Source organism: Tenrec ecaudatus, chromosome 4 (genome assembly GCF_050624435.1).
Source record: "Tenrec ecaudatus isolate mTenEca1 chromosome 4, mTenEca1.hap1, whole genome shotgun sequence".
Classification (NCBI taxonomy): domain Eukaryota; kingdom Metazoa; phylum Chordata; class Mammalia; order Afrosoricida; family Tenrecidae; genus Tenrec; species Tenrec ecaudatus.
In genome coordinates this window covers 116374301-116400647 of record NC_134533.1, presented here as the reverse complement: position 1 = coordinate 116400647, position 26347 = coordinate 116374301, and the positions used below count along the sequence as shown (strand labels likewise).

Genomic DNA, 26347 nt, shown 5'->3' with positions numbered 1-26347 from the left:
GAAGAGGAAGGCCCTTGACAAGCCGCACTGACACCGACCGCACAGAGAGGACATGGTGAGGACGCAGCGCAGGGCCAGGCAGGGCCCCTGCGCTTGTGCACAGGTGGTTCTGAGTCGGGACCAACTCGATGGCGCCCGACAACAGCAGGAATGGACAAGAGAGAGAGAGAGAGAGAGAGAGAAGCACCAGGTCTACAATTTAGCTATTTCACTGTGCAAAGGCAGCAGTGGGAAACCACCCAGAGGGTGCCCTTCTTCAATCGCCTGTTCCCTGCGCCGCCACGTCTGTATCGCTGATCATGAGCAACCCTGAAGGCAGAGTTCTACCTAGGCCCTGTGAGAAATAAATGCTAAGACGGGGTCAGTGTGTAAGGGATGGACTGGGGGACCTGCCTGTGGAAGGTGAAGGAGTGTGGGAGCTAAAGAAGGTGGGAAAGTCTTCAGAACATGAAACAGATCTGCTACCTGTGACAGGGGAAGCGGGAGGAGGGAGTTGAGTAGGAAGACTGCAAGCCATAGCACCGTTTGGAGAAAGTGATGGCCACACAGACAGAGAGTGCCCTATTAGAAGTGTCCCCCCTGGGCAGAAAGGGCCCTGCCGAGTCACTGGGAAGGAGCGTGGCCTTGGCATGGACTCCAAGACGGATCTGAAGGTGCAGCTGGAGGCTGTCAATGGAAAACAATCTGAGCAATACATCTCAAGGGACGCCATAACCCGCCCACTGTGGAAACCTCGCTCCACAGACTGTGAAAACTCTAAGGCTGGTCTACTTAAATTCACCCCACTCTACTAAAATCGAGAAAGAGAGCTCTCACTTGGAACTATGGCCTGTGGTCTCTTCCTGGGCTCTGGCTGAGAAGCCTCCCTCCCGGGCAACATCTGTGCTAACACCTGGATGGTCTGGGCAGGAATTGTAAGCACTTCCTTATTTCCTGTCCTGAAGACTCCAACAAGGAGCATGATCTCTTAGAAGGCCCAACATGGCCCTTCCTCATCTCATCTGCTGAAGTGCCCACTGAGCCCATAGGCCTAGCAGCCTACTGACAAGCTAGCCGGAGCTTCCCGAGGATGGCTGAGAGGCAGAGAAGCGGAGAGGCTCAGTGATCAGGTGAGGAGCCAGACTTCCTCAGTTCAAGTCTTAGGTCCACATTACAGCTGTGATGTTTAGAAAATTACTTATTTCTCTGGGCCTGAGTGACTTTATCCAAAATATGGAAAATATTAGCATCAGTGGTGTAGTGGCTATAGGTTGGACTGCTAGCTGCAAGGTCGGCAGTTCAAAACCCCAGCTGCTCCTTGGGAGAAAGACAAGGCTTTCTACTCCCACAAAAAATTTAGTCGCAGAAACCCACAGGGGAGATTCTACCTTGTACTACAGGGTCACTATGAATGTCAACATCTACTCAGTGGAAGTGAGACCACCCTGACAAAAGCCCACCAGTCTCAGCCTCATTTCATCCCCGATGACTTCCTTGACCCCCTAGAGCAGCTGATCGGAGATGAGTCTTCTCCATCCTCTAGACCAGTGGTTCTCAACCTTCCTAATCCCGTGACCCTTTAATATAGTTCCTCATGTGTGGTGACCCCCCAACCGCAACATCATTTTCATTGCTACTTCATCGCTGGAATTTTGCTACTGTTATGAATCGGGCAACCCCTGGGAAAGGGTGGCTCGATCCCCAAAGAGGTCTCGACCCACAGTTGAGAACCACTGCTCGAAACCTTACGTTCCCAAGCATAGTGGGCCTACCGTCCCCTTTTCAGGGAGACACCAACCAACAGGCAATTAAAACCACTGTACTATAGCCCTGGGCCAGGATAACGTGTCGGTAGCCACTTTTGCAGCCCCCTTAGATCATGCCAGCACCGGGGGGGGGGGGGGGGGGCGGTATCACCCACTTGAAGAAACACCGCTCTAAACTACGGTTGCGTCATTGTTAACTTCCGTGCCTGTTTCCCTCACGAGATTAGCTTCCTATGGGCCCCAGCGCCTAGGACCTCAATAAGTGCCTGTCGGCTGAATGGCTTAAAAAGCAATCAATGCAGTTGTAAGCAATTGCAATTTCCCTCCCCACCGTGTAAACTGGAGATGTAATATTTACTTCCTGTGGTGTTAGAGGGAGTAAAACATCTCTGTGACTGCGCTCATTAAACTGGAACTAGCTAGAGAAAGGCTAACTCGAGGACATGCGTCTCTATGAACCACATGTACAACGGGGGGGGGGGGTGTCTGTGTGGGCGTGGTGTGAGTAGCATGCACTTCACATACAATCACAACACATAATGCCATGTTCTCGTTCTCCAACGGTTGCTCGCAGATGTCCCATGTTATGATTTATAAAGATACTGATACTCAAAGGCAGTGATAATGAAAAGTGACAAAGAAAATTGTCCCTCACATCCGAACCGACTTACAATGGAGCCATCAGAACAGAATCCTATCAGGGACCACCGGCATTCACAGGCATTCACACTCGAGATGAGAGACGAGAAGTCAGAGGTTATCAGATGCAGGGAGAAAGAGTCCCATTCTTCTACACAAAAGAACACGGTCAAACCAAGAAAAAAATCTGAGGCCTAGCCTCCTACATTGGCAAGCTTAATTTCTTACAAAGATTTCCACATGGTCCTAGGAGTCTTGGTGGCACGGTGGTCATGCATTGAACTGCTAACTGCAAGGTCAGCAGTTTGAAACCACCAGCCACTCAAGGGAGAAAGAGAGGGCTTTTCACTGCCGTAAAGAGTGACAGGCTCGGAGGGAGGGGAAAAAAAAAAAAGAGGACCTGATGCAAGGGGCTTAAGTGGAGAGCAAATGCCTTGAGAATGATTGGGGCAGGGAATGTATGGATGTGCTTTATACAATTGATGTATGTATATGTATGGATTGTGGTAAGAGTTGTTTGAGTCCCTAATAAAATGTAAAAAAAGAAAAGAGAAGAAAAAAATGATTAGGGCAAAGACTGTGCGGATGTGCTTTATACAATTGATGTATGTATATGTATGAACTGTGATAAGAATTGTATGAGCCCCAATAAATTGTTAAAAAAAAAAAAAGAGTGACAGGCTCAGCCCTCACAGGGGCACTGCTACCCAGTCCGGGTTCGCTATGTGTCGGCAGTGGGTTTGGTTTTGTTTGAGGTGGGAAGGGAGCTTCACCTAGTGTGTTTACGTGCACATGGAAACGGTGAAAGGGGGCTAACATGAAATGGGCCTGCACTCACCACACCTGCATCAACTAACCGCAAAGCCAGGACCACTGAGGCAGAGAGGCAGGGGGAGATCAGACATTTGTCACGGACTACCCACAACAGAGATGAAAGCTGAGTGTCTTGACTGGCTCCTCTCTCTCTCTCCCTTTAGCCACCCCCTGACCCTCACCGAGGGCCCAAAGCCTGAAACCCCATAGGAAAGCACTGCCAGCGCCAGTGACCAGTCAGTCTCCTGCCCCAGGGCTTGGTAGGATGGACAGGGTGGGAGGACGGACTCTGTGCATGCACACATGATGCATAGCTTTGCTCTCTGCTCAGAGACCGTCTGTCACCTCCTGTCACAGACTCCGGTCTCAACAAAATTTCTGTTGCTTAAAAGAAAAAAAAAGACCTCTCCATCTGCTTGAGAAGGGAATGGGGACAAATGCCTGAAAGACCCGACCAGGAGCGCTTCAGTCCTGGAAGCCTCCCCCTGCTCCCAGCAGGAAAGCAAGGGCTCCCAGAACCCACCCAGGGCAGGAGAGGGCAGGGAGTGGGGAGGTGCCCACCGAGCCAGCCATCAGCCCAGCTTCCCCTCCACAGCTTAGTGGCCTCGCTTGCTCCCTGGGGCTCTGAGCATGGGACAGCACTGCCTGCTCCTCGCACTCCTTTGATCTTGTCGCCAGCGGGGGGGGGGGGGGGGGGGGGGGCCTTCCACCCATTCTCAGTGTCTGTCTCCGCCTTTTTCATTCTGTGGCAGCTAGAGAGGGGCCTGTGCTGGAGAGGAGAGCGGGAGGAGGAGGTGGAGCGGGAGAAGCATTCTTACCACCCTGCTGCCCTCTCATGGACTCAGAAGCACAGTGACTGCTTTCTATCTGTCCTGAAATGCCCACTCATTCCCACCAATAACCTACACACACACACACACACGCACGCACCCACACACACGTGCACGGGCGGGGCTCATCAGAACACAGGAAGTCAACACTCCATGTGGCAAAAAGCGGGTGTTAGAGACAAGGGGTGGGAGGTGTACCTCACACCTCCCTGCAGCCATTTCCTGCCGCCATCACACTGGGGTAGCTATTTATAGTGTGGGGGTGACAGAACCACTCCCCCACTCCCACCGAGAAGCAGGGATGCGTTGGGAGGAAAGCTCTGGGAAATCTGGGAAGCAGAAAGGCCCTTGGTTTGTTGGCATTTACAATCCAGTCCGAAGTAAAAGTTAGCGAGCCCCAAAGATGAGCACAGCCATGCTCAGTCCACATGGGAACTGCAGCCCACCTCGGAGAGCAGGGGCTAGGAAGCCCTCTACCGGGAGCCTGAGAAGAGGACAGCACACAGCACCCTGCCGGGGTGTCCTCCCTGCTCCCGCAGGGCTCCTCTATCCAGGCATTCACCCACTCAGTCACTCCCCTCACTGTGCAGCAAAGCTTACCCTACGCGCTTCCTGTGTGCCAGGCGCTGGACCAAGGGCTGGGCACACAGACCTGAGGATGGCCGAATTTCCACCCTAGCTCGCTCAGTCTCAGACTATCCTCCAGTCACTCTGTTCTATTCATGCACGGCCACCCTCTGGCCTCAAAACCTAAGGCTCTCCTTTGCCTCCAGCAGGTCTCAACAGCAGATGACAAGAAAGGAGGCTTGATTTCAGATTTCAGAGAAGTAAACAGCCTGAAGGCTTTGGCTACAATCCAACCAGTCCGTCCCCACTCAGAAAGGCCAGTTTCTGAACAGGCATAGATCACGCTGCTGAGCCGCTCAGGGAGAGGTGGGTGGGGGGTGTCACACTCGACAGAAAGTATTGAAATCCCACGGCCACCTGTCTACTGGGCGGTCTTGCTCTGGGGCTTGCATGTTGCTGTGATGCTGGAAGTTGTGGCAGTGTCCTTTCAAACACCAGCAGAGTCACCCATGCTGGGTCTGCTTCCCACAGCGTCCAGACCAAACAGCCAGGAAGAAGGGCCTGGCAACCTGCCACTGACAGTCCTGCTTCAGTCATTCTGTCTGCCGGAGTGCTGAAAGGTGATCTCCCCCACGCCAGCCCCCGGGGCTTGGAAGGCCCTGGAAAGGTGAGGAGGGTGCCCGGCAAGGCAAGGCTTCTCTCCTTAGAACAGAGAAGAATCCCGTTCCTTCTCCATTCCACTTTCCATGAGCTCTTTGAAACCTCATCGATGGGAAAGCGGCTCAGTGGCGACTCACAAGTGTAAGATAACAAAGACTTTGTATGTGTGTATGTTGGCATTGAGGGAGCGACAGATCCGCATATAGGTATAGCTGATAGGTCACACCAAAAAAGGTTGTGACAATTTCTGAGGTCGTGGGCAGTCTAATTACAAAAAGGGGCTACCCAGTGGCTAGAGCTGGGTCCCACAGGTAGGCCCACCCACCTCTCCAAACTCAAGGTCCAAAGCAGAGCGAGCCCGTCAGGCAGTGACTGCCACCTCTGCTGGCCCGAGATACTGACCTTGGCTTCTCCCGGGGAAGTCAATGTCCTACTACAAACTGCTTTGGTGAGTGGTGACTGGGACCTGGAAAGCCAATGAGTGGCCGTCTCTCCCTGTCCCGAGGACAGCAAAAGGCACCGGGACAGACAATGCACCATCAGCTCCCCAACTCTGAGACCAGAACACATGGTGCCTGGCCACCATGACCAATGGCTGGGACAGGGGTCATTTTCACAGGTCCTGGAGGGGGGGGGACGGGGAGCCGAACTCACAGTCCTAAAGCAAAGGCCAGGCTTACTGGTCAGAGAGAGACTGGTGGAAACCCCGAGACTATGGCCCTCAGTCACCCTTCAGGCCCGGACACGCACTCACTCTCAAGGCTCAAGGTTCACCTACCTACACAAGACACAGGTTTATAAGAGGAATGAGATCAATGAGGAACGCACACCCTAGCACAATCAATCATTGGCGATCAAAAGGACAAAGCTGGGAAATGGTAGGAAAGAAGGAAGGCTGAGGGGGAAGAGGGGAAAGTGCCGTTTCATTGTGGGCATTGCAATCAATGACATGAAACGAAACGTGCGTGGACGCTGAGTGGAAAACTGAGAGCTCTGTAAGCCTTCACCCAACTCTGAAGCTGACTGTGGTGAGGCTGCGAGGTTCTACTTATTATTATTATTATATGTGATTATTAATATTATATATGAATAAGACTACTACTTAATAAGACTGAGCTGTCGACTCATGTGATCTGTGACTTATACGCCAATGGAACCATTTCTTATGCTAGCAATATAGAGTCAGAAAGAGAACATGACTGTGGGGAACCAACACTGAGGGGGAAATGACGAGGACTCTATACCCTAACTGACAACAGAGGGACCCCTCTCTCCTCTCCCACCTCCACGTGGACCACCAAGAGGGGCTGGGGTGAGCGCGCTACCATAAAATGTGTCTGACTCCGGGATGTTCCTCTCCCTCCTGTCTTCGGTGGCTCTGCTATGGTCGTTACACATGGTAACTGTACAATTGCACCCATGAGCCCCTCGGTTGTCAGAGGCTGGCTTCCTCTGACACATAACAAGGGACAATGAGAACATTCATCAGGAAGCTACTTTATCTGTGACACTTGTGTTTCACTTACCAGTTCTGTGACTATTCCAATACAGGAAAAGTGTGAGCAATCTGCTTGACTCGGACATGTTTAAACTATTTGATATGCAAACTTGTAAAATACCTAATTGATTAATCCTACGATCAATATTTAAAAGTCTGGAGAAATCTCAATCTAACTTGCTGACTTAATGATTTATTGTTTCTTTAAGTATTGGGGGGGGAAAAGTATTGGGGGAATATTTAGAGAACTGTTCATTGCTTAAAAATGAATAAATTGGGCACCAAGCAAAGCACCTAGAGCAGGAGGCAGTCCTTGCCAAGTACAGAAGCACCCTGGGAGTTTCTAGGGACCGACTGCGACACGGAGAGCTTTGGGGTCTGTGTGCTACGCGGAGCACTCTGGTGGAGGACAGACTTGGGGGAAGAAATTGGAATCAGTAGGACTACGTACGAGGATGTTCTGGAAGTCATTCTTATCCACATTCTGCATCTTCCAGACCGCCTGTCTGCGTTCAAGGTGCTCAGTTTCCCTGAAACATCCCCTTACCTCCTTGGGTCTAACATGTACCCAACTCACTAATAACGTGCCTACTGGTCAAGACCCGAGTCAAATGGTGTCTCTTCCGCCAATATCCCTAGTCAAGCAAGGTCTTCCTCCTCAGAACCTCCTGGAAAGTGCTCCTGGGCTGCAGCTGTTTACACTCACAGCTCTGCTTGTCGTTTTCCAAGGATCCATGCATTCAGTCAGCACCTACTGAGCACCTACTACGACCTAGTAAGCCCCGAAGAGCTGCTGTGCTTCCTTCCTCTCCCCCGGCTGCATCTGGCCTGCTTGAAGAAAGCCCAGGCAGACCGTGCGTTCCTAAGATGCGCGTACCCCTCAGAGCATGGCGCAGTGCCAGCCGTTTAGCAAATGCCAAGACGCTGAAGGGTGCTGCACCTCTGGTCAACACTGAGGCCTGAGTAAGGACGTGTAATCAAATCCGAACTTCTCGGCCTGGCACTCGAGGTCCCCCGTGACCCAGTGCCAACCTGCCTCCAAAGTCGTCTCTCTCTCGTCTCTCCCACATGTGCCCTGAACTTGGAGACGCATGTCTTCCCCACAACTCACCTGGCACCAAAACTGCCCTCGCTCCCTCTCATCTCTCTTCTTGCCCATTATCCCTCCTGGCTCAGCTCAGGTGTCAACTTCCCCACCACGCCTTCCGTGGTCACCCCAAATGGACAGCAGCCCTTGAGTTCTCCCCTCCCACACTTCTTAGGGGGCTCGATCATATTCAACCCTGTGTTCACTTAAGCCTCTCTTCTCTGAGACTCTGGGTCTTCAAGGACAGCAAACTGTATCTCGTGCATGTCTGGCTGACCCCCAGCACCTAGACGGGAGCTCATGTGCTCACTTGACAAGGGAACAGATTCTTTCCCCCTCTTGTCCTTTTCCAAGTCCCAGGAATCCCAACCTGCACCGGGCTGGCTGAAATGGTTCTCTTCCCAAACAGGCACCCCTCAAAATCTCACCCCTAATCAAGAAGGGGCACGCCAGTCTGGGGCTCTTACCTCATACTCAAAGTCGCCGCCCAACGCTCCAATGTCCAGGTGCAGGTTCTTAAGCAGCTCACTGGAGCTGTGGAGACTCTGAAAACAAGCAATGGTGCAGGGACAGTCTAAGGAAGCGCCGTCCAGGGCGCCAGGCATGCGGGTGCTGAGCGGCAGGTGGGCCTAGCGCAAGCAGCAGGGCCCTCCCAGCAGAGCCTCGCCAACACAGGTCCCACGATAGCCCTCGACCCGGTGGGGCCAAAGAGCCCCTAGTTGCCTATGGTCCTGCTTTGAGGGCTAGACCTCGTAGACACATCTGGGTCAAGAATAGAAGGGGTGGCCGCCAAATCCCTTCTAGTTGCTTTCAAAGTGGCACAGGGGGTCTCCAAGCCAGGGGGAGGACATCACACCATCACCTGGTTGTCACTGTCCTCCTCATTGGCCTCCTCCCCTAAAGCCAAGAGGTTGAGACTGTTCTTATCCTCATGAATGGACTCCAAGAGACCCTTTGGAACCGCAGACATCTTGAGGCCCTGCAGAGGCTCGGAAAAAAAGAGCAAAGTCAAGGGACCCCTCGGGAGATTCTAGGAACCATACACGGCTTGCCCACTGTCTGCCTACATGTCTCCTAGAACTCATCCTACTGTGTGCGCCCATGAAGCTGCTCCTGCCCACGCCCGGCGACACAGAGCGCTCTCTTCTCTGAGTCCTGCTGCCCTGGCTGCATGGACTAAGAATGAGAGTAGCGTGGACATCTATGATCTGGCTCTGTTCTGAACACCCCCAGGTCCACCTTCAGCATCGTACAGGATGAGGAATCTCCCCAGCGAAGATGGGGCGGCAGGCTCTGAGCACTCCGCCGTCCTGTTGCCGGTCCGTAGGCCATGGCTGGTGGGTCGCAATCACTAGACACGCCGAGGCTGGGGGACTGTACTTACCAGCGCGAGTTCTCCGAGCGGACTGGACTCCATCGAGCTGCCCAGGTTCGTACTTGGCGAGCCACGAAGAGCTGGGGGTGGGGCATCCAGCAGGCCACGTAATGGAGCCAGACCCCCGACAGGTACGTGGACTGGGGCCAGCGAGGACCCCAAGGCCTGGGCAACAGAAAAGCTCTGGTCACACAACCCTGGAAACAGCGCGCTCTGGGAGATGACACAGAAATAAAACTTCCAAATCTCGCCGGCTCAGAGTGAAACCACCTCTGCTCAGAAGCTGCTAATGAAACACAAATCCCAAAATTCCCATCAAGAGTGTGAGAAGTCACAGGCTGGTCTCCGGCTTCTCCTAGCCCCTTGGCAGACGCTGCTCATGGTGGGGTCGGGCCCTGCCCCTCCACCACCCGCCCTTGCCTCCCCACTCCGAGCCAGACAGGAGGTGTGGGGAAGGGGGAAACAGAAACAAAATCCTCATGGGCCATCGTGAAAAAGCCTCCGCAGATCAAGTCCGAAGGTCATGAATCCAGAAAGAGCAAGTGAAGTAAACTCTCCAGAGTGTGGAAAGGAACCCCAGAGGTGGGTGGTTGTCTCGGGTGCGGGGTACACGCCATAGCACTGCTACATCATCCTGCTCGATGCCCACTGGTACTCGTTGGTACCATTTGATTTTTTTTAACTGTGGAAATATTAATTATGGAAAAAAAGGCCCTGAGAAGCAAAAACCGAGGAGGGAGGCTCTTGGAAGGAACCTTGCAGAGACAAGAAAGGGAGCGTCAGTCCCGTCCCTGCCCACAGGTGGGCGGACGAAGATGGCATACCGGCCGGGGCTGGGCAAGAGCCCGGGTCTGCGAGGCGCTGGGCCGCTCGAAGACTCCCTGACAGATGCGGCCATTTCTGCATCTGCAGGATGGGGACCATGGGGACCCGACCGCCTAAGAAGGTCTGCTAAGAAGTTCAAGGGCAACAACGAAGGTGAAGGAGTTATGTGTGTGGTCCAGGGCGACTGCAGGGTTAGGGACCTGTCGTTCTTAGGAGGGCTTGCACGACAATAATTTTGGCTTATCAGAGGTAGAGACAGGGATCGCACTCTGGGTACAATTTAGAACGAGCCCTTTGCCATGAGAACTGGAAAACATATCAATGCCAAATTCCAAAGGGGCAGGTGAGCAGAGGGAACCGAGGGGGAGTCAGGTTGAAAAAGGGCAGCGGAGGGACAGACTGCCTGGTGACTGCCCTCAGGCCTGTTTCTGCCTGGAGAGGGCATCAGATGGTCCTCAGAGAGGTGACAGAAGTTCTCTCTGGGTCTGAGTAGGTTCAGGGTCACCTAAGCTGGTCACGTATCATAGATGGGAGCAAAGGAACCGACAGCAAAGAACTAGCCAATGAGACCCGAGCACCAGGCACTGGACTCAGGACCTCTCACCACCACCTAAAGCCGGCTGGACCTCTATCCATGGTCCCAGAGCATAAACCAGAGGCGGGCGAGGGTAAGGAGCCTGCCCCAAGCCACAGAGACAGCCCGGGGCAGAGAGGCACTGGGGACCAGGTCTACCTCCAAGCCCCTGTTTTACACTTTCTCCTAGATGTCCGGTGGGGGGTGGGGAGGGACAGCAGGGGTTGAGAGAACCAGGAACCTGTCTAAGGTGAACTCTGAGCAACCCAGGCCTGCACCTCCAGGCTTCATCCCTCCCAACTAGCCCTGGGTATCAGCAAACATGATTCTCCCCCACTGTCCTTAGGGAAAATTAGAGACTCCTGACATGGCTAATGTGCTAACATGCTGGGGGGCTGAGGGCGGGAGACAGGCACGCTGAGGGCTTTGTTCTCCCAGGCCCTTAACCAATCAATGGTTAGCAGGGAAATTATACATCCCTGGCTCCTAGCTGTTCCTCTTCTATAGATGGCCATTAGCTCCGAGCGTGGGGCTGGGCCAGGCGTAGTCCTTCAGAGCGGATAAACTTGCTGCCATGGGGCTAATTAAAACTTGCAGGGTAATCTGTGGCTTATCTGATATTTATAGTGCTACAGTAGTTATTGGAGCTAGTGGAGAAACAGGGAATACCGGCAATTGGGCACCATGATTAACAACTGGGTAAGAGCCACAGCTGGGCAGTAGCAAAAGCACCTGCGGGAAGTTAAGATGAGGAGACAAGCCTTGCCTTGCCTTGCCTTCCCTTCCTCTTCCTCTTCCTCTTCCCTTCCCCTCCCCTCCCCTCCCCTCCCCTCCCCTTCCCTTCCCCTCCCCTCCCCTTCCCTTCCCTGTGGTTTCCTATCCAACCTGCTTTCTTCCAAATGAAGACCATCGTGTGACGCTTTAAGGGGATGAAGGATCAGAAGGACAGAGCTAACCCAGCCCTCTGGGGAGTCCCAGGGGGGAAGGAGGTGACGCCACAGACGAGCGACAGGTTTTTCCACAGGGTTTCCTGGGGACCCTGGGAGGCCATGCCGCTCACCAATGGCAGCACAAGGTGCTTGGCTCGGCTGGGCTCCCAACCCTGGTGAGGACATGAACTCTCCTGCTGTCGGGGGCTCAGACGAAGGACTCCTTGATAGGAGCTGATGGAAAAGGCTCCCCAGATCCCAGGACAGCACCTGTGTCCTGCAGAAGAGCCAGGATCTGCTAAGTTCCCTAAGTCAACTGACCATGAAGGACAGCTCAGTGCAGCTAAGAGAGGTCACAGGTACCCGTAGGAACGAGGTGGGAACGAGGTGGAGGAAACCAGAATCCACACCATTCCCCAACAGGACCACACTGGGAGTCAAGGGCTCTCTCTTCACCAGTGGGGGGTGGGGGGGAACTGCAGATGTGCAGACCCTACCGGCAGTGTGAGCACAGAAGCACCACCGGTCCCCCTCAGCGGCCATTCGGCCGTGCCCGCCATGAAGCGTACCTGGTTGAGAAGCTGTATCTCGTCTGGCTCTGCAGCCAGCCCTCTGCTGGAGCTCGGCTCAGTCAGTCCCTGCCTTGGGGGGCTGCTGCTGGACTGGACGCCGGCTGGCTGAGAGGCCTCCTCAGCAGGGGCAAGGGCCATCTCCTGAAGCTGCTGCCCCAGCTCCTGCCCCCATGCTGAAAGCCACGCATCCCTCTCCAGGGCTCTGATGGCCTCCTGCTCCCCCTCACTAGACATCCTGGAAGACTCGGCTGCCATGCACGAGACCATGCTGGCCACGTCTTTGCACGGCATTTCCTGCATGCTCTCAGGCAGCCCCAGGCCCTGCAGGCGCCTGGAGATCTTGACGATCTGCAGGATGTGCTGGTAGAACCTCTGATCCTCCGAGTAGTCTTCACTCTCCGACTGCTCGTCTGCAGAGCTCTGGACGGGGAGCATCGGGGGCGCTAGGAAGGGGCTGGCGTGTTGCGCTCTGAGCCCAAGCCCTGCCTGATCCGCTCCTGGCTCAGAACCCCGGGAGCTCTGCGGGTCCCAAGGGAAGTTGTTCACCTCACCCAGGACCTGAGAGCCAACCTGGGAGGCTAGGCTGCTGTTGCTCCCGCTCTCTGGGTCAGGCTCAGAGCCACTAGGCTTCTGATCTACATCGGGGGGCTCTGGAGAGCCCGGAGGGTGTCTCTTCTCCTTGCCAGGCAAGACAGCAGGGGCACCCTCTGAAGGGGCATTCTCAGCTGCTTTGGATGGCCAGGCGGCAGCTGGTGTCAAAACGTGTCCCAAAGGTGCATCCTGGGCTGAGGCCCCTAGAGCCTTGGGGTCCCAGGGCTCTGTTTCTCTGGTGGTCCCTGAGGTGTCCTTGTTGACAAGCTTGGAGACCTGTCCCATCCACAATCCTGGGAGTTCTCTCCTCCTCCTCCCCCTGCCCATGCCCGCACTTTCCTCAAGGACACCCTGCCAACTCAGGTCTTCCCCTGGGCTGCTGCTACGCCCTAACAGAAGCTTGCTCTTCCAGCCGGCCAGTAAATGGTCAGAGGAGCGAGGGGACAGGGAGGCTTCCTCCCCAGGACACAGCAGCGAGACAGGGCTCCGGGCCTCGTCCCCACCGGGGCCTGTGGAGCTCAGCGTGGCTCCATTGTGGTTGGGCTGCTCCCCTCTCAGCTTCGGGCTCATGTTGGTTTCGGGAAGCTTTGGGTGGACGGAGGCCTGGCTCCTGCTCTCCGCTACCTTCTGCCCGCTCGGGGGAGGCTCGGTGTCCCCGGGGCCTGCAGCGCTGGGTTTCTGCTGCCTGGTCCTCAAGTCCAGCTCCTCTATTTCCGCGTCTGAGAACCCCAGGTAGATTTTCTCTGTCGGCTTCTGGGGTTTCCCCAGGCCTGGCTGATACCCTAACTCTGTCCTGCATTGGGCTGGGGCCCTGCCTAAGATTTTCTCCACGTCCGCAAAGATCTGGTGAGTTCGTGAAGCTTGGCCTTTGGGCAGTGGCTGCAGCTTGCTGGGTAGAGTGCTCATGAGAGGCCAGGGTGGGTCACCCAGCAGGCCGGGGCTCTTCCCTTGCTTAAAAGAGCCCTCGTTTCTAGCCTGCAGCTCTGGGTCTAGGTCCAAACCAGCAAGCCCAGGTGCCAGGAGAGGGGACGGGCCTCGGAGGAAGGAGGCAGAAGGCAGAAGTCCCTGCTCAGGCTCCTAGATGGGCACAGAAACATGCAGAGAAAACGAAGACAGTGTGTCTGACTTACACGTGCTACCTCAGTCCCCCCCCTCCCGCCCCCCGCAGCAGCCCCACCCTGTTTAAAGGAAAGCAGGGCCTCCCCACCGAGAGGAGAGAAGATCCCGAGGCTGACAACGCGAGGGTGGGCTTCAACAAGCTCTGGGGGAAATTCCAGTACCTCTTCATCTGTTTTCCCTCAAACTTTTTGAGGCCCCCTCATGCACTGTTTCCTATGCCCCCGCTTTCTGATTTACAAAGAGGAGCCTGGACCAGATCAACTGTTTGCAAATCTCATTCCATAGACCCTGAGGAGGGCGGGCCGTTCCCCAGGTACCTCTGGAGCCACTGCCTCGTGCGTGTATGTGCGTGTGTGTGTCTATGCATGTGTGCGTGAGGGAGGGAGGGGGACAGCCAAGACCCACCCCCAACTTCAGTCAGAGCAACTCTGCTTCTCTTTGTTACAGTGAACTTGTTTGGAGGAAGCGATTTGCAATCAGAGCTTTACTACCGCTGCAGGTTTGAAATGACCCATCAATTATCCCCAGGGTGAAATCGCCAATAACCTTGCCCTGAAGGTACCAGTTAGTGACCAGGCGCTGTGACTGGTCAGTTTTATAAAACCCACCAAGCTTACCCAGGACTATGAGAAATGTCCAAAGAAGGGAGAAAAGAGGAAAAGAAAAAACAGTGCCCTGAACCTTGGGAATGGCTAGTTAGCGCCTTCTACCAAAGCGGGGAGTCGGTCCTGCTGGGTGAGGTCCACACAGTTGAAAATCTCAGCACTAGTAGAGACCCTCAAAAAGCAACCACCCTCTGCAAACAGCCCGCTCCCCACCACCCAGCCTGGGAGTGCGCACTGCCAGAGGGCCAGGCCACCTGAGTCCAGGACACGTACTTGGCTCAAGTCTCTCACCCCTGGACAAAGGCCCAAGAACCGGATTGGCAATCCAACTGTCCTCGCCTCGAGAAACCAGAGAAGGAGCCCTTTCTAACCGGGAAGTCCATGAGCCCTGCCACACAACTAGAGCTCGGTCAGCCCTCACTTCACTCCCTCTGCCCACCTTTGATCAGCCTGCCCAAGCGCCAGGTCATGGTGTCCAATAGTGAAAAGCCATCACCCACCTTTGCCTCTCAAACACGTTTTGCTGTTAGATCTTTCAACCTATTAGAAACCACTTGCCCTCCTTTCTCCAGCTAGAAGAATAGGCTTGTTAACTTATAGCTCAGAACCATGAGCCATGGGGTGGGGGGGGGGGACTGCAGGGAAGGAGGAGGAAGTCTCCGTAGAGCCTGGAAAGGACAGAAATCAGAATAAATCCATCATCAGGCATTCAAGGCCAGCACAGGCCCCTGGGAAGGAAGATGGGGACGATCTCCACTGAGAAGTACACAGCAGTCTGGTGGGAAGCAAGACCATGAGCAAAAGGGAAAATAGCTGGGCCACTGGAAGGACAGGCAGGACCCCCAGCGCTACCTCCTGGAGCGCCATACCGTACCTTCTCTCCTCACGGGGCCCCACCTGCACACACCTGGGTGAAAAGGAACCCGAGTGTGCCTGTGCTGCCGCCAGGTTCCGGGGGAGCCTCCATCAGCATGGCTCCCAGCCTCAGCTTCTCTCGCTTCTCTCCCTAGGACTGGAGGTTCCGAACTGGGCCTTCTAGGTCCCGGCCCACGGGGGACAGAGTGGGAAAGAGCACTTTGACCTCTGAGTGGAAAAGCCACTTGACCACACGGACTTAGTTCTGGCCCTGCAGATGAAGACTGCACTCCATGGGGGGAGAGGGGGTGACAATGAGAGGGAGGGGAGCTGGTCTCTGGTAGATGCCATGGAGTGGAGCCTGCCTAACTTGGCACCCTGTTAGGGGACAGAGCAATAAAAGCCTGTCTTCTGTGAGACACTAGGAAAAATGCTACTGGAACCCAGGCTGTCACGTTACAATCAGCTGTCAATTTCCCAACACGTACCAAGCCACTGGCAACACGGACAACCCACGGGAGCAGGCAGAGCCCCCCGCCTAAAGTTTGGGATCTTGAAGGCACTGGTGTTCTGACGACTGAACAGTAGCTACGCCTGACACCTAAGAATTCGCACGGCTGGAGGACAGATCATGAGTCCACAGTAGGAAGACCCTCTGCTTATCAGGCCCACCAGGCTCGGCGGGGCAGACAGCATCACTTCTCAGACTACTGCAAAATACCATCCTCCGCAGAACTCTCGCCCTCTCTCCGACCCTGTCACCGATCGTGTGCTTCCCAAACACAGGAAGAGAGAGAGACAGAGACAGAAAACACTGGGAATTCCCAATCTCCTCTTGGGTCTCCGCCTCGGCCCCTTGTGCAAGCTAACTTGCACTGACTCACCAGGGGACTTTTGGAAGTCTCTTTGTCCTTCTTGTCTTTCTTGTCCTTCTTCTTCTTCTTCTCCTTCTTCTTAACAGCCCCAGTTGACAGCTTCCCTCGCTCCTGGATGACCAGGTTTCGATAGTGCTCATCACAGGGATGGTCCCAGGTGGACTGCCCATTGGCAAAGTTGAAGTAGTAAATATCACCTGTGATGTCCTGGCTGCAGGTGGGAAGCAGAGGTCAGAAGTTAACGCCTACACCCCTCAGGACCAATAATGAGAGTAGCCATACCAGGAGGGGAAGGGAGAGAGGGAAGGGGGATCCAATCACAATGATCTACATATAATCCCCTCCCAGAGGGACAGACAACAGAAAAGTGGGTGAAGGGGGACATCGGCCAGTGTAAGACATTAAAAATAATAATAATTTATAAATTATCAAGGGTTTGTGAGGGAGGGGGTGGGGAAGGAGGGGGGGGATGAAGAGCTGATACCAAGGGCTCAAACAGAAAGAAAGTGATTTGAGAATGATGATGGCAACAGGTTACAAATGTGCTTGACACATGGATGGAAGTATGGATTGTGATAAGAGCTGTACGAGCTCCCAATAAAAGGATTTAAATAAATAAATAATGAAAATTTAAAAATTTTTAAAGATGCTAACACCTGCTCAGGTAAAAAGTGCTAGGAAAAAGAAGAGAAAAGGAGAGGAGGCAAGAAAAGAGAAGAAGGTGGAAGAAGAACAGTTAAGAGGGGAGGGCAGGAGAGAAAAAGATTCCCACAAAACAGACCGGCACCACTTGGCTAAGGAAAGAGAATGAGCTTAGATAAAGGAGCGAGTGACTGGGATACCTAAGGACTGCACAAGAGGGTTATCTACCCATGCTAAAGTAGATCAGAAATAACCTTCATTGTATTTAGGTGGAGAAATATAAACATTATGGTACCTTAGGGATAGATAGTGTTAAGGACAGACCTTAATATTTTTATACAGAGCCCTGGTGGTGTAGTGGTTATGCATTGGGCTGCCATCTGCATGGTCGGCAGTTCAAAACCACCAGTCGCTCCTCAGAGAAAGACAGGGCTTTCTACTCCCTTAGAGAGTTATAGTCTCAGAAACCCACAGCAGGTCACTGTGAGTTGGCATTAACTCAATGGCAGTGAGAGTTGAGAAGGAAGAAAAATTCATTGCAAAAGCTCTAGTTTTGCACACGGGAGCAATTGAAGGGGCAGGAGGAGAGAGTGGAGCACAGCCTGGCCCACCAGGCCGTGAGGATGATGTTCCTGAGTAGAGCAGCCAGTCCACAGAGAGAACAACATGGCTGGCCCCACTATGAGAAATGATGCCAATCAGTGACTAAGGGCGATACAGGGGACTGCACCGGAGACACAGTGTGGGAATTGCACCTGACCTGATCCCACCACACCAAGGCAAATCACTGGGGGAGTGCAGCGGAACAGCAAGGGAATGGAGTGGCAAGGTCCCCAGGGAATGCTGAAAGTGGACTTTGGGGCCAGGGCGTGAAGCCCCAACAGACTGGACTGGAAAACGCTCCTAAGGGCTAGCAAACAATCCCTGAACTAACTACAAGCTTTTCTCTTGTGAACTGTTTTGTTCTGTTCTTTGTCAGTGGTTTGTTTTTGTTGTTTTGTTGTCTGGTTGTATACTGTTGCTTTGTTTTCCTCTGTCTTGTTTTCGTGCAAGTTACTGTCTCCACAGGTCTGTCTGAATAGGACAGGCTGGATGAACAATCTGGAGGAAAAACAACGGGACCGACAGTTCCGGGGGGACTTGGGGTGGGGGGGTAGTGGGGGTAAGGAAGTGGTGTTAACAAACACAAGGACAAGGGAAAAACATGGGACCCCAAATGGTAGAGAGGGGGGAGTGGCAGGCCTGGTGGGAAATGATCAAGGGTAAGGTTGCATAGAGAAGAGGTATACTCTAGCCCAGGTGGCGATGAAGCATGGTAGTAGGGCAGGAGGAAAGTCAAGGGAGATGGAGGAAAGAGCTAGGAGTCAAAGGGCATTTATGAAGGTCTAGACAAAGACATGTACATGCAAATATATATAGGAGGATGGGGAAATAGATCGATGTGTCTATATTTATAGGTTAAGCATTAAGGTGGCGGAAGGACCTTGGGCCTCTACTCAAACACTCCCTCAATGCATGAATACTTGCTTTTATTAAATTGGAACTCTATGATGCTCACTCTCCCGACACAACGGCTGGAGCCAAAGTGGGTGAACAAGTAAATGTGGTGAAGAAAGCTGATGGTGCCTGGCTATCAAAAGAGATAGTGACTAGGGTCTTAAAGGCTTGAAGATAAACAAGCGGCCATCTAGCTCAGAAGCAACAAAGTCCACATGGAAGAACACACCAGCCTGTGTGATCAAGTGGTCCCGAAGGGATCAGTTACCAGGCATCAAAGAACAAAAAATCATATCATTGACTGCACACCTCCATGATAGGATCGCTGAAGACAAATGGGTGCATAAGCAAATGTGGTGAAGAAAGCTGATGGTGCCTGGCTATCAAAAGAGATAGTGTCTGGGGTCTTAAAGGCTTGAAGATGAACAAGCGGCCATCTAACTCAGAAGCAAAAAAGCCCACATGGAAGAAGCACACCGGCCAGTGCGATCACGAGGCATCATGCAAAAAAAAAAAAAAGATATATGTGTGTGTGTATATATGTGTATATGTATATATATATATGCCATATTAAATGAAGGGGGAAGTGCAGAGTGGAGACCCAAGGCCCAAGTGTCAGCCAATGGAGATCCCCTCATAGAGGGGTTTAGGAGAGGAGATGGGTTAATTAGGGTGCGAGGTAGTACTGATGAAGAACACAGCTTTCCCCCAGATCCTGGATGCTTCCTCCCCCCAACTACCATGATCCGATTTCTACCTTGCAGGGCTGGATAGGACAGAGGCTGTACACTGGTACATATGAGGGCTGGAGACACAGGGAATCTAGGATAGATGATACCTTCAAGACCAAGGGTGTGAGGGGCGATGCTGGGAGAGTGGAGGGTGAGTGGGTTGGAAAGGGGGAACTGATTACAAGGATCCACATGTGACCTCTTCCCTGGGAGAGGGACAGCAGAGAAGGGGGGAGGGGAGACTCCGGATAGGCAAGATATGACAAAATAACGATGTATAAATTACCAAGGGCACATGAGGGAGGGGGGAGAGGGGAGGGAGGGGAAAGAAAAAGAGGACCTGATGCAAAGGGCTTAAGGGGAGAGCAAATGCTTTGAGAATGATTGGGGCAGGGAATGTATGGATGTGCTTTATACAATTGATGTATGTATATGTATGGATCGTGATAAGAGTTCTATGAGTCCCTAATAAAATGTAAAAAAAGAAAAGAGGAGAAAAAAATGATTAGGGAAAATAATGTACAGATGTGCTTTATACAATTGATGTATGTATATGTATGGACTGTGATAAGAGTTGTATGAGCCCCTAATAAATTGTTTTAAAAAAAAAAAGCTCTAGTTTTGCAGAAGAATCTAAACTCATGGGAGGTGACAACTCTAGGTGGTAAAAATAATGTAGAAGGTGTGTTTCATTAGTTTGTGTTTGAACTTGGACAAGTCCAAGGTAAACCATTCATCCTATCCACCATCAAGATCCAGAACAGCTAACAAAGAAAAGAACATATCCAGGCATAAACCCAAAATGTCTAAGAATTTTATAAAGCTTTACTGGAAAGTTAGGCAAAAAGGAAAAGCAATTGGAGAGACATATCACATTCCCAAATAGAACAACTCAAGTCTATAAGGGTATCAATACAATCTCAAGAAAGTTCTAATTAGGTTCCTTGTAAAAGTGGTTGATACCAAGCTGCCATTTTTGAACACTTTGATCAAAGAGTCTATAGAATAATCCTGATCAAAGCGTGGGAAATGCAGAACAGAATTTCAAATTATTACAGAGCCCAGACTTTCCGGAGTCATGGAGGCTAGATGAACTCTTAAAACGATTCCCCTGAGATAATCGTTAAACTTTAAACCTAAAGTTAAAAATATCCCCTCAAGTCTTCTTAAAACCAAACAACAGTTTAGCTTAACTGGTAATGGAAGTCTGCCCTTGAGGACTGTGCTCTTTTAAGATCCATTTATCTGGGATAAAACTGAAAAAGCAACTCAAACGATTGGTGTGAATCGTAGGGGGCAGTAAGTTTATGTTAACGGGGCAAGAACAAGTCAGAAAAGGGAAGACAGGTTGCAAAAGTGGAAGAAGGTACCGTAGTTTCATTCAAATTATGTGTGTAGTCTGTTGGTCTTCCAGCCTCGTCCTCCCTGACTCCCTGGTAGGTGTTTCTATAAACATGATATGTCGATTTTTAAAAACTAGGTTGCTGTAAAAAATTAGATCGCGCACTTATGAAAGGACCTCATGAGAGGGGACTGCAGGTGACCTCCCCCAGAAAATGCTTTCAAAACCGTGCTCCTCATCTGTGTAAGAATACCATAATCAATGCCCCTGAGTTACGCACAGAGGTTGCTGGGTTGGTGTATGTTCTGCAGTGTATACTCCCAACAACAAAACAAAGGGCAATGATTCCAAAGTAAAGCTTGAAAAGACTGTAATTTTGAAAGTAGGGTACTTTCAAAATCATGAGACAGATTGATTAATAGAATAAGACACACAAACCCATTTCTTTTCTTCTTTTTTTTTTTTACAAACCCATTTCTATGTAAGACTGTGCTTGAGAAGAAAGGTGGCATTTCAGACCGTAAGGGAAGAGGAGCTATTCATTCCGTAGGTGGCACTGAGGTGAAAGGCTACACATTTAGACGCCCGTACAGCGTCATTCACCAACGTAAGTTCCACATGAGTGGGTTTAACATGAAAAAGTAGACTATAATAAGAAGAAACTGCCGGGCGATAGCTTCACAAACCTAAAGTGAGCTGTCCAATCAAACCCAGGGCCATCACGTGGATTCCAACTCTGAGAAACCCCGAGGGCAGACAAAACTGTTCCCGTGGGCTTTCTAAGGTGCAAAGCTTAATGGAAGCACTCTGCCACACCTTCCTCCCACGGAGCACCTTGTAGCTTTGAACCACCAACCTTTCTGCTAGCATCTGAACACTAAACCACGAAAGCCAGAGGGCGGGGGGGGGGACCAAAAAGATATGATTAGTGAAGAATTTTACATTTTGGTATGAAGAAAGAAACCATAGACAAAATTAAAAGTTATGCAGGTGGGATAAAATAGCAAAAATAGTAGAAAGCAAATGTTTTGAGAATGATGATGGCAACAAATGTACAAGTGTGCTTGATACAATAGATGTATGTATGGATTGTGATAAGAATTGTACGAGTCCCCAATAAAATGATAAAAAGAAAAAATAGTAAAAGTAATATCCAAAATAATTATAGAGTTCACCATCTTAAAAAAGAAAAGTTAAAGAGCAGGTACTCTAATAGATAAAATGGCAAGATATTAAAAAAACACAAAGCACATAATTATCTTAAACGTGAACCCCCATCCAGATAGCAATTTTTACAAAATTAAGTAAATCACAGAAAAGACGCAAACAGCCAACAGAGGGACAACTCAATTCTATCATTTGGAAAATGCAGGCAAAGACAATCTGATATCACTGGTTGGCCTGGGACTGACAGCTTTTCAACTGATAACATTTCAAATGAATAGTCATCTATAATGCTGGTGGAACTGCTAGGTTTTAGCAGGCAGTAATTTGGCCCAATCGAGGATTAAATCCTGCACATCCTTTCGTGCAGACTCTTCTCAGAGGGCCGGCCAGGTGTTGCTTCCATTCACTCGTCTCCCACTCGCTTCCTTTTCTTCTCTTGATTTCCACTCTCTTTCTTCTGCTTATTTTAGATTTAACTTGTGCCTGTGTTTCTAGTTTCTTAAAGGGCCACTGCTTTCGTTGCTGTAGTTATGTAACATGCTTCCTATACAGGCTTTAACTTTGCCTGGACAATCTTGCTCCTTCACTCTTCCATAAGAAATCTACTTTCTCAAAGTTTGCCAAGTCTTTCTTATGCTGAAATTATCGCCATCAGTTTTCCATGTGCTACTGTATTTTAATATAGCATCATCGCCTTGGGTAGATTGATTGCGGAGTACCCACCTGTAGTCTTTTGTTGCCGTTTCATGTGGGGTCTTTAAAATAGCGGCTCTGGTCCTTTAATTGACGGTGGATGCAGGAGCAAGCTGCTTTGCACGACGGACTCCCATCATCCAGCTCATGCATCCCGCTGCTGTGCTAAATAAGCCATTATGTTCAGGATTTGTACATTCTTCCTTATTCAATCCATAGCTAAGCACATGATCCAGGAAGCTAGACTACATAAAGAACCTGGAAGATGACTCCTGAACAACTCATGAATAGGGAGATGGCACAGCCTGGTGTACTGAAAAGGATGCGGACTTGAAACTCTTTATGATGATCAAACACTACAACATTCAGTATGTCTTATATTTCAACACAAAGAGGAGGAAAAAAAGTCTCACCACTGGACCAAAGATTGAAGTTGTCGAGGATTTCATGTTACATGGATCCCTAATCAGCATCATGGAAGAAGCAGTCCAAGAAATGATATGATATGGCAAACTTGCTGCGATAGAAGTCTTGAAAGTTAAAAAGAAATAAGACGGTACTTTGAGGACTGAGGTGGCCCTGAACCAAGAGATGATATTTTCAGGTGGCTTGTGTACATACAGAAGCGGGAGGCCTTTGTGTTGGGGAGAAGGATGGATGTGCCGTGGACTGCCACAAGAAGGAACAGAGCTCTGCTGGAAGAAATGCGGCCAGAATGCTCCTGAGAATCAAGGATCCAGAGACTTGTTTCCGGGACTCTGGACAAGTGATCGAGAGGGGCCAGATCTTGGAGAAGGACATCACGCTGGACAAAAGAAGAAAGCCCGCGATGCCAGGGTTGAACACAATGGCTACAACCATGTCCTCCAACAAGGCATTGACCGTGAAGAGGGTACAGTCAGACAGGGCTTCGTTCCGTGGCACAAAAGTTCACAAGCCGTCAGAACCCACTCGGCAGCACCTAACAACAATGCAGCTCTGAAAGGTTCGTGTAGACAGAAGCTGCGTGTCATCTGCAGATGAGGTGGATTCAATCTCTCTCGTCCTTATTTACTTTGGGTAACTTTATTTTCTTTCAGAAAACTGTCCGTTTGAACTAAGTTTTCATCTTCAATTCATAAATTTCTTTTATGGTTTCAGAATCCCTGCTATTTCTATGATAATGCCCTCTTTCTCTATAGCTTTGCTTTTTCCTTAATATTGCAGTAGCTTGCTTATTTAATTTTCTTTAAAAAAACAAACAGGATTCCATGATTATGCTTGGGCTGCTAGCCACAAGGTCGGTGGTGCAAAACCACAGGCTGCTCTGGGAGAAAAAGATGAGGCTTTGCACTCCCGTACAGAGTGGCCTCTCCGACACCAACAAAGGCCGTTCTGCTCTGTCCTGTAGGGTTGCCAGGAGTCAGAATGGACTGTCTAAAAAAATTTTTTTAAACAACCTAGATTTTTTTTCACTAGTATTTTATTAAAACCTTGCAAAGTTTCTGAAAATGGAGGCATAAAGGAAAATGCCCCAGGGCAGGTATGCACAGGATGCAAACAAGAGTAGGACACACAGGGGAGCAATAATCCATAAATATTGCCTGTAGCACACGATACGCTGGGATGGGATCTACAATATCACAAAGTAGCACACAGGGATAGAGGGTATAACTAGGAGAACTGTGGGAGAGCGAGTGACTGTGTGGTCACTTCTTTAAACAGCTGGTCGAGGCTGAACAACATCTGCAAGGTGACTTTCATAACAGAGGAGGAGATTTTCCCATTGAATGGGTTGACTTTTGTCTTGCTTACATATCAAGTTCTGAGTTCCCCATTAGGCATTCTTCTATTAAAGTGTTGGGCCTTCTAAAGATCCATGTTCAGTTTCGTTGTTCTATTTGTTGATATTTGTAACACCTAATTTTTTTTAACATTTATATTGACATATCATTCACATTCCATACAGCTCAATGGTGTAAGCACATTAAAAAGAGGGTGCAATCATCACTACCATCAATTTTAGAACATTATTTTCTTTCCTGTATTTGTTATTATCAGCTCCCCATTTTCCCCTAACCTCCCTTTGCTATAACTCCAGGAAATGATTAATGTAGTTGCTCTCTCTGTATATTTACCTCTTCTGGATTTCATGTCGAGAAAAATATACAAAAGCAAAAGCACAGAAACAAGAACCCAATCACAAGGACAAAATAAAACATAGAAAAACCTCAGCTGAAAAGATAACAGAAAATCATAAAAATTAGAACAATTTCAAGTGGGTCTAAAGAGAGAACAACTGATAAGGTGTTGATTTTTAATCTAACTGGGTCAACCCAGATTATTTTAGTCAAACCTATTCATATAATATTATTTGTTTTTTATTAATTACTGATCAACAATGATCAGGCTTACTGGTCAGATAGAGACTAGAACTCTAATATTATGGCTCTAGGTCACCTTCAGGCTTGCACATGAACTCACTCTTATGGCTCAATTTTCATCCAAACTAAACCAAACCCACCATCATTGAGTCAATGTGGACTCGTGTTGTGAAGTGTTATTGAGTTGGCTCAGACTTGTAGCAACTCTATGACAACAGAGAGAAACATTGCGTGGTCCAGCGCCATCCACACAACTGTTCAGGGGTCTATTGTTGTGTCCACTGTGTGGATCCCGTTTGCTGAGGGCCTTCCTCTTTTTCACCGGCCCTCCCCTTTACCAAGCATCGTGTCCTTCTCCAGGGACTGGGCTCTCCTGACAACATGGCCAAAGTACCTGAGACCAAGTCTCACCATCCTTGTCCCTAAGGAGTATACTGGGCGTACTTCTTCCAAGACAGATCTGTTGGTCCTGTTCTTCACCAGCACCATAAATTCATATGCACTGATCTTTCTTCGGTCTTCCTTATTCGACGTCCATATTTTCACATGCACATGAGGCTACTGGAAATACCATGGCGTGGATCCTCAAAGTACCATCCTTGTTTTCAGCACTTTGGTGCAGCAGATTGACTAATGCAATGTGTTGTCTGATTGCTTGACTGCTGCTTCCATGAGCTTTGATAGTGCATCCAAGCAAGATGAAATCCCTGACAACTTCATTTTTTTCCAATTTATCAAGATGTTAGCTATTGGTGCAGTTGTGAGGATTTTTGAGTTTTGTTATTTTTTTTTTAAACAGTGAGTCACTTGCTCTTAATCAGAGAGTAGCTAAGGCAAATGGAAGAAATGATGAAGTCCAATAATTGAAGTTTTCAAAGGGTTAGAAAGAGTCAGAAAACCAAAAAGGAAGAACTCACTCAGCATATCTTAAACTGAGAGAACTCAAGGAAGAAGTCAAGCTCTGAGTTTCACGATTGAAAGATACCATGGGCAAAAGACTGACTGAGGGAAGATGCATGAAAAGAAGATAGAAACAATTCGCAGTCCCTGTACCGAAAATAACAAGGTGACGATTCAACCATTTCAAGAGGTCGTATATGAGCAAGAACTAATGGTCCCGAAGGAAGAAGTCCAACCTGCATGGAAAGCAATAGCAAAAACAAGGCTGTGGGAATTGGGGGTCCCGACTGCAATGCTTCAGTCATCTTTGGAAGGCAGCTACTTGGTCAACTGGCCAGAAGAGGTCCATATGTATACCCATTCCAGAGAAAGGGGATCCCACGGACTCCTAGTAACCCTACAAAACAGTAGAACTGCCCGCTATCTGTTTCACGGGAGCAGGAAGTTTCCTCTGTCTTCCGTGAAGTGGCTGCTGCCATGTAACCCACTCTGCGACCAGGGCTTCTTCGGAGAGGCCTACACAAGGGAGAAGTAACCCGAGGGATGTACACAACCACAGAATAACCGAGCGTTCTTTTACCCCAGGACAACGCCCACCAGAGGGCTGGCAAGAAGAAGGAATGGACATGAAAATCACCGGGAGCCAAGGGGATAAAGTGATGTCGCGTTGTGGGGATTGCAGACAATGACACAAACAAAATGCGATGACTTGCTGAACGGAAACCTCTTTTGCTCTGTAAACCTTCACCTAACTTAGAATAAAAAGTTAACAAAAATAAAGACAGAAAAAGGAGTCAGAAATAGTAAGAACATAATAATGCCAATTCTACACAAATTCTTCCAGAAGTTTTTG

At 50.1% G+C, this 26347-nt stretch overlaps 1 protein-coding gene across 6 annotated transcripts in view; it reads right to left on the bottom strand.

Annotated features, from left to right (window-relative positions):
* Nucleotides 1–26347, bottom strand: part of CEP164 (centrosomal protein 164) — a 73025-nt gene that overhangs the window by 32457 nt on the left and 14221 nt on the right. For 5 of the 6 annotated variants that reach the window (XM_075546648.1, XM_075546650.1, XM_075546651.1 and 2 more), the window contains exons 4-7: nucleotides 16169–16370; nucleotides 9224–9379; nucleotides 8702–8827; nucleotides 8307–8384 (exon numbers count right to left, since the gene is read on the bottom strand). In XM_075546648.1, coding sequence (XP_075402763.1) covers nucleotides 8307–8384; nucleotides 8702–8827; nucleotides 9224–9379; nucleotides 16169–16370 — 562 coding nt within the window. The remainder of the gene's footprint in view (nucleotides 1–8306; nucleotides 8385–8701; nucleotides 8828–9223; nucleotides 9380–16168; nucleotides 16371–26347) is intronic. The other variant, XM_075546649.1, reaches the window with a different exon arrangement.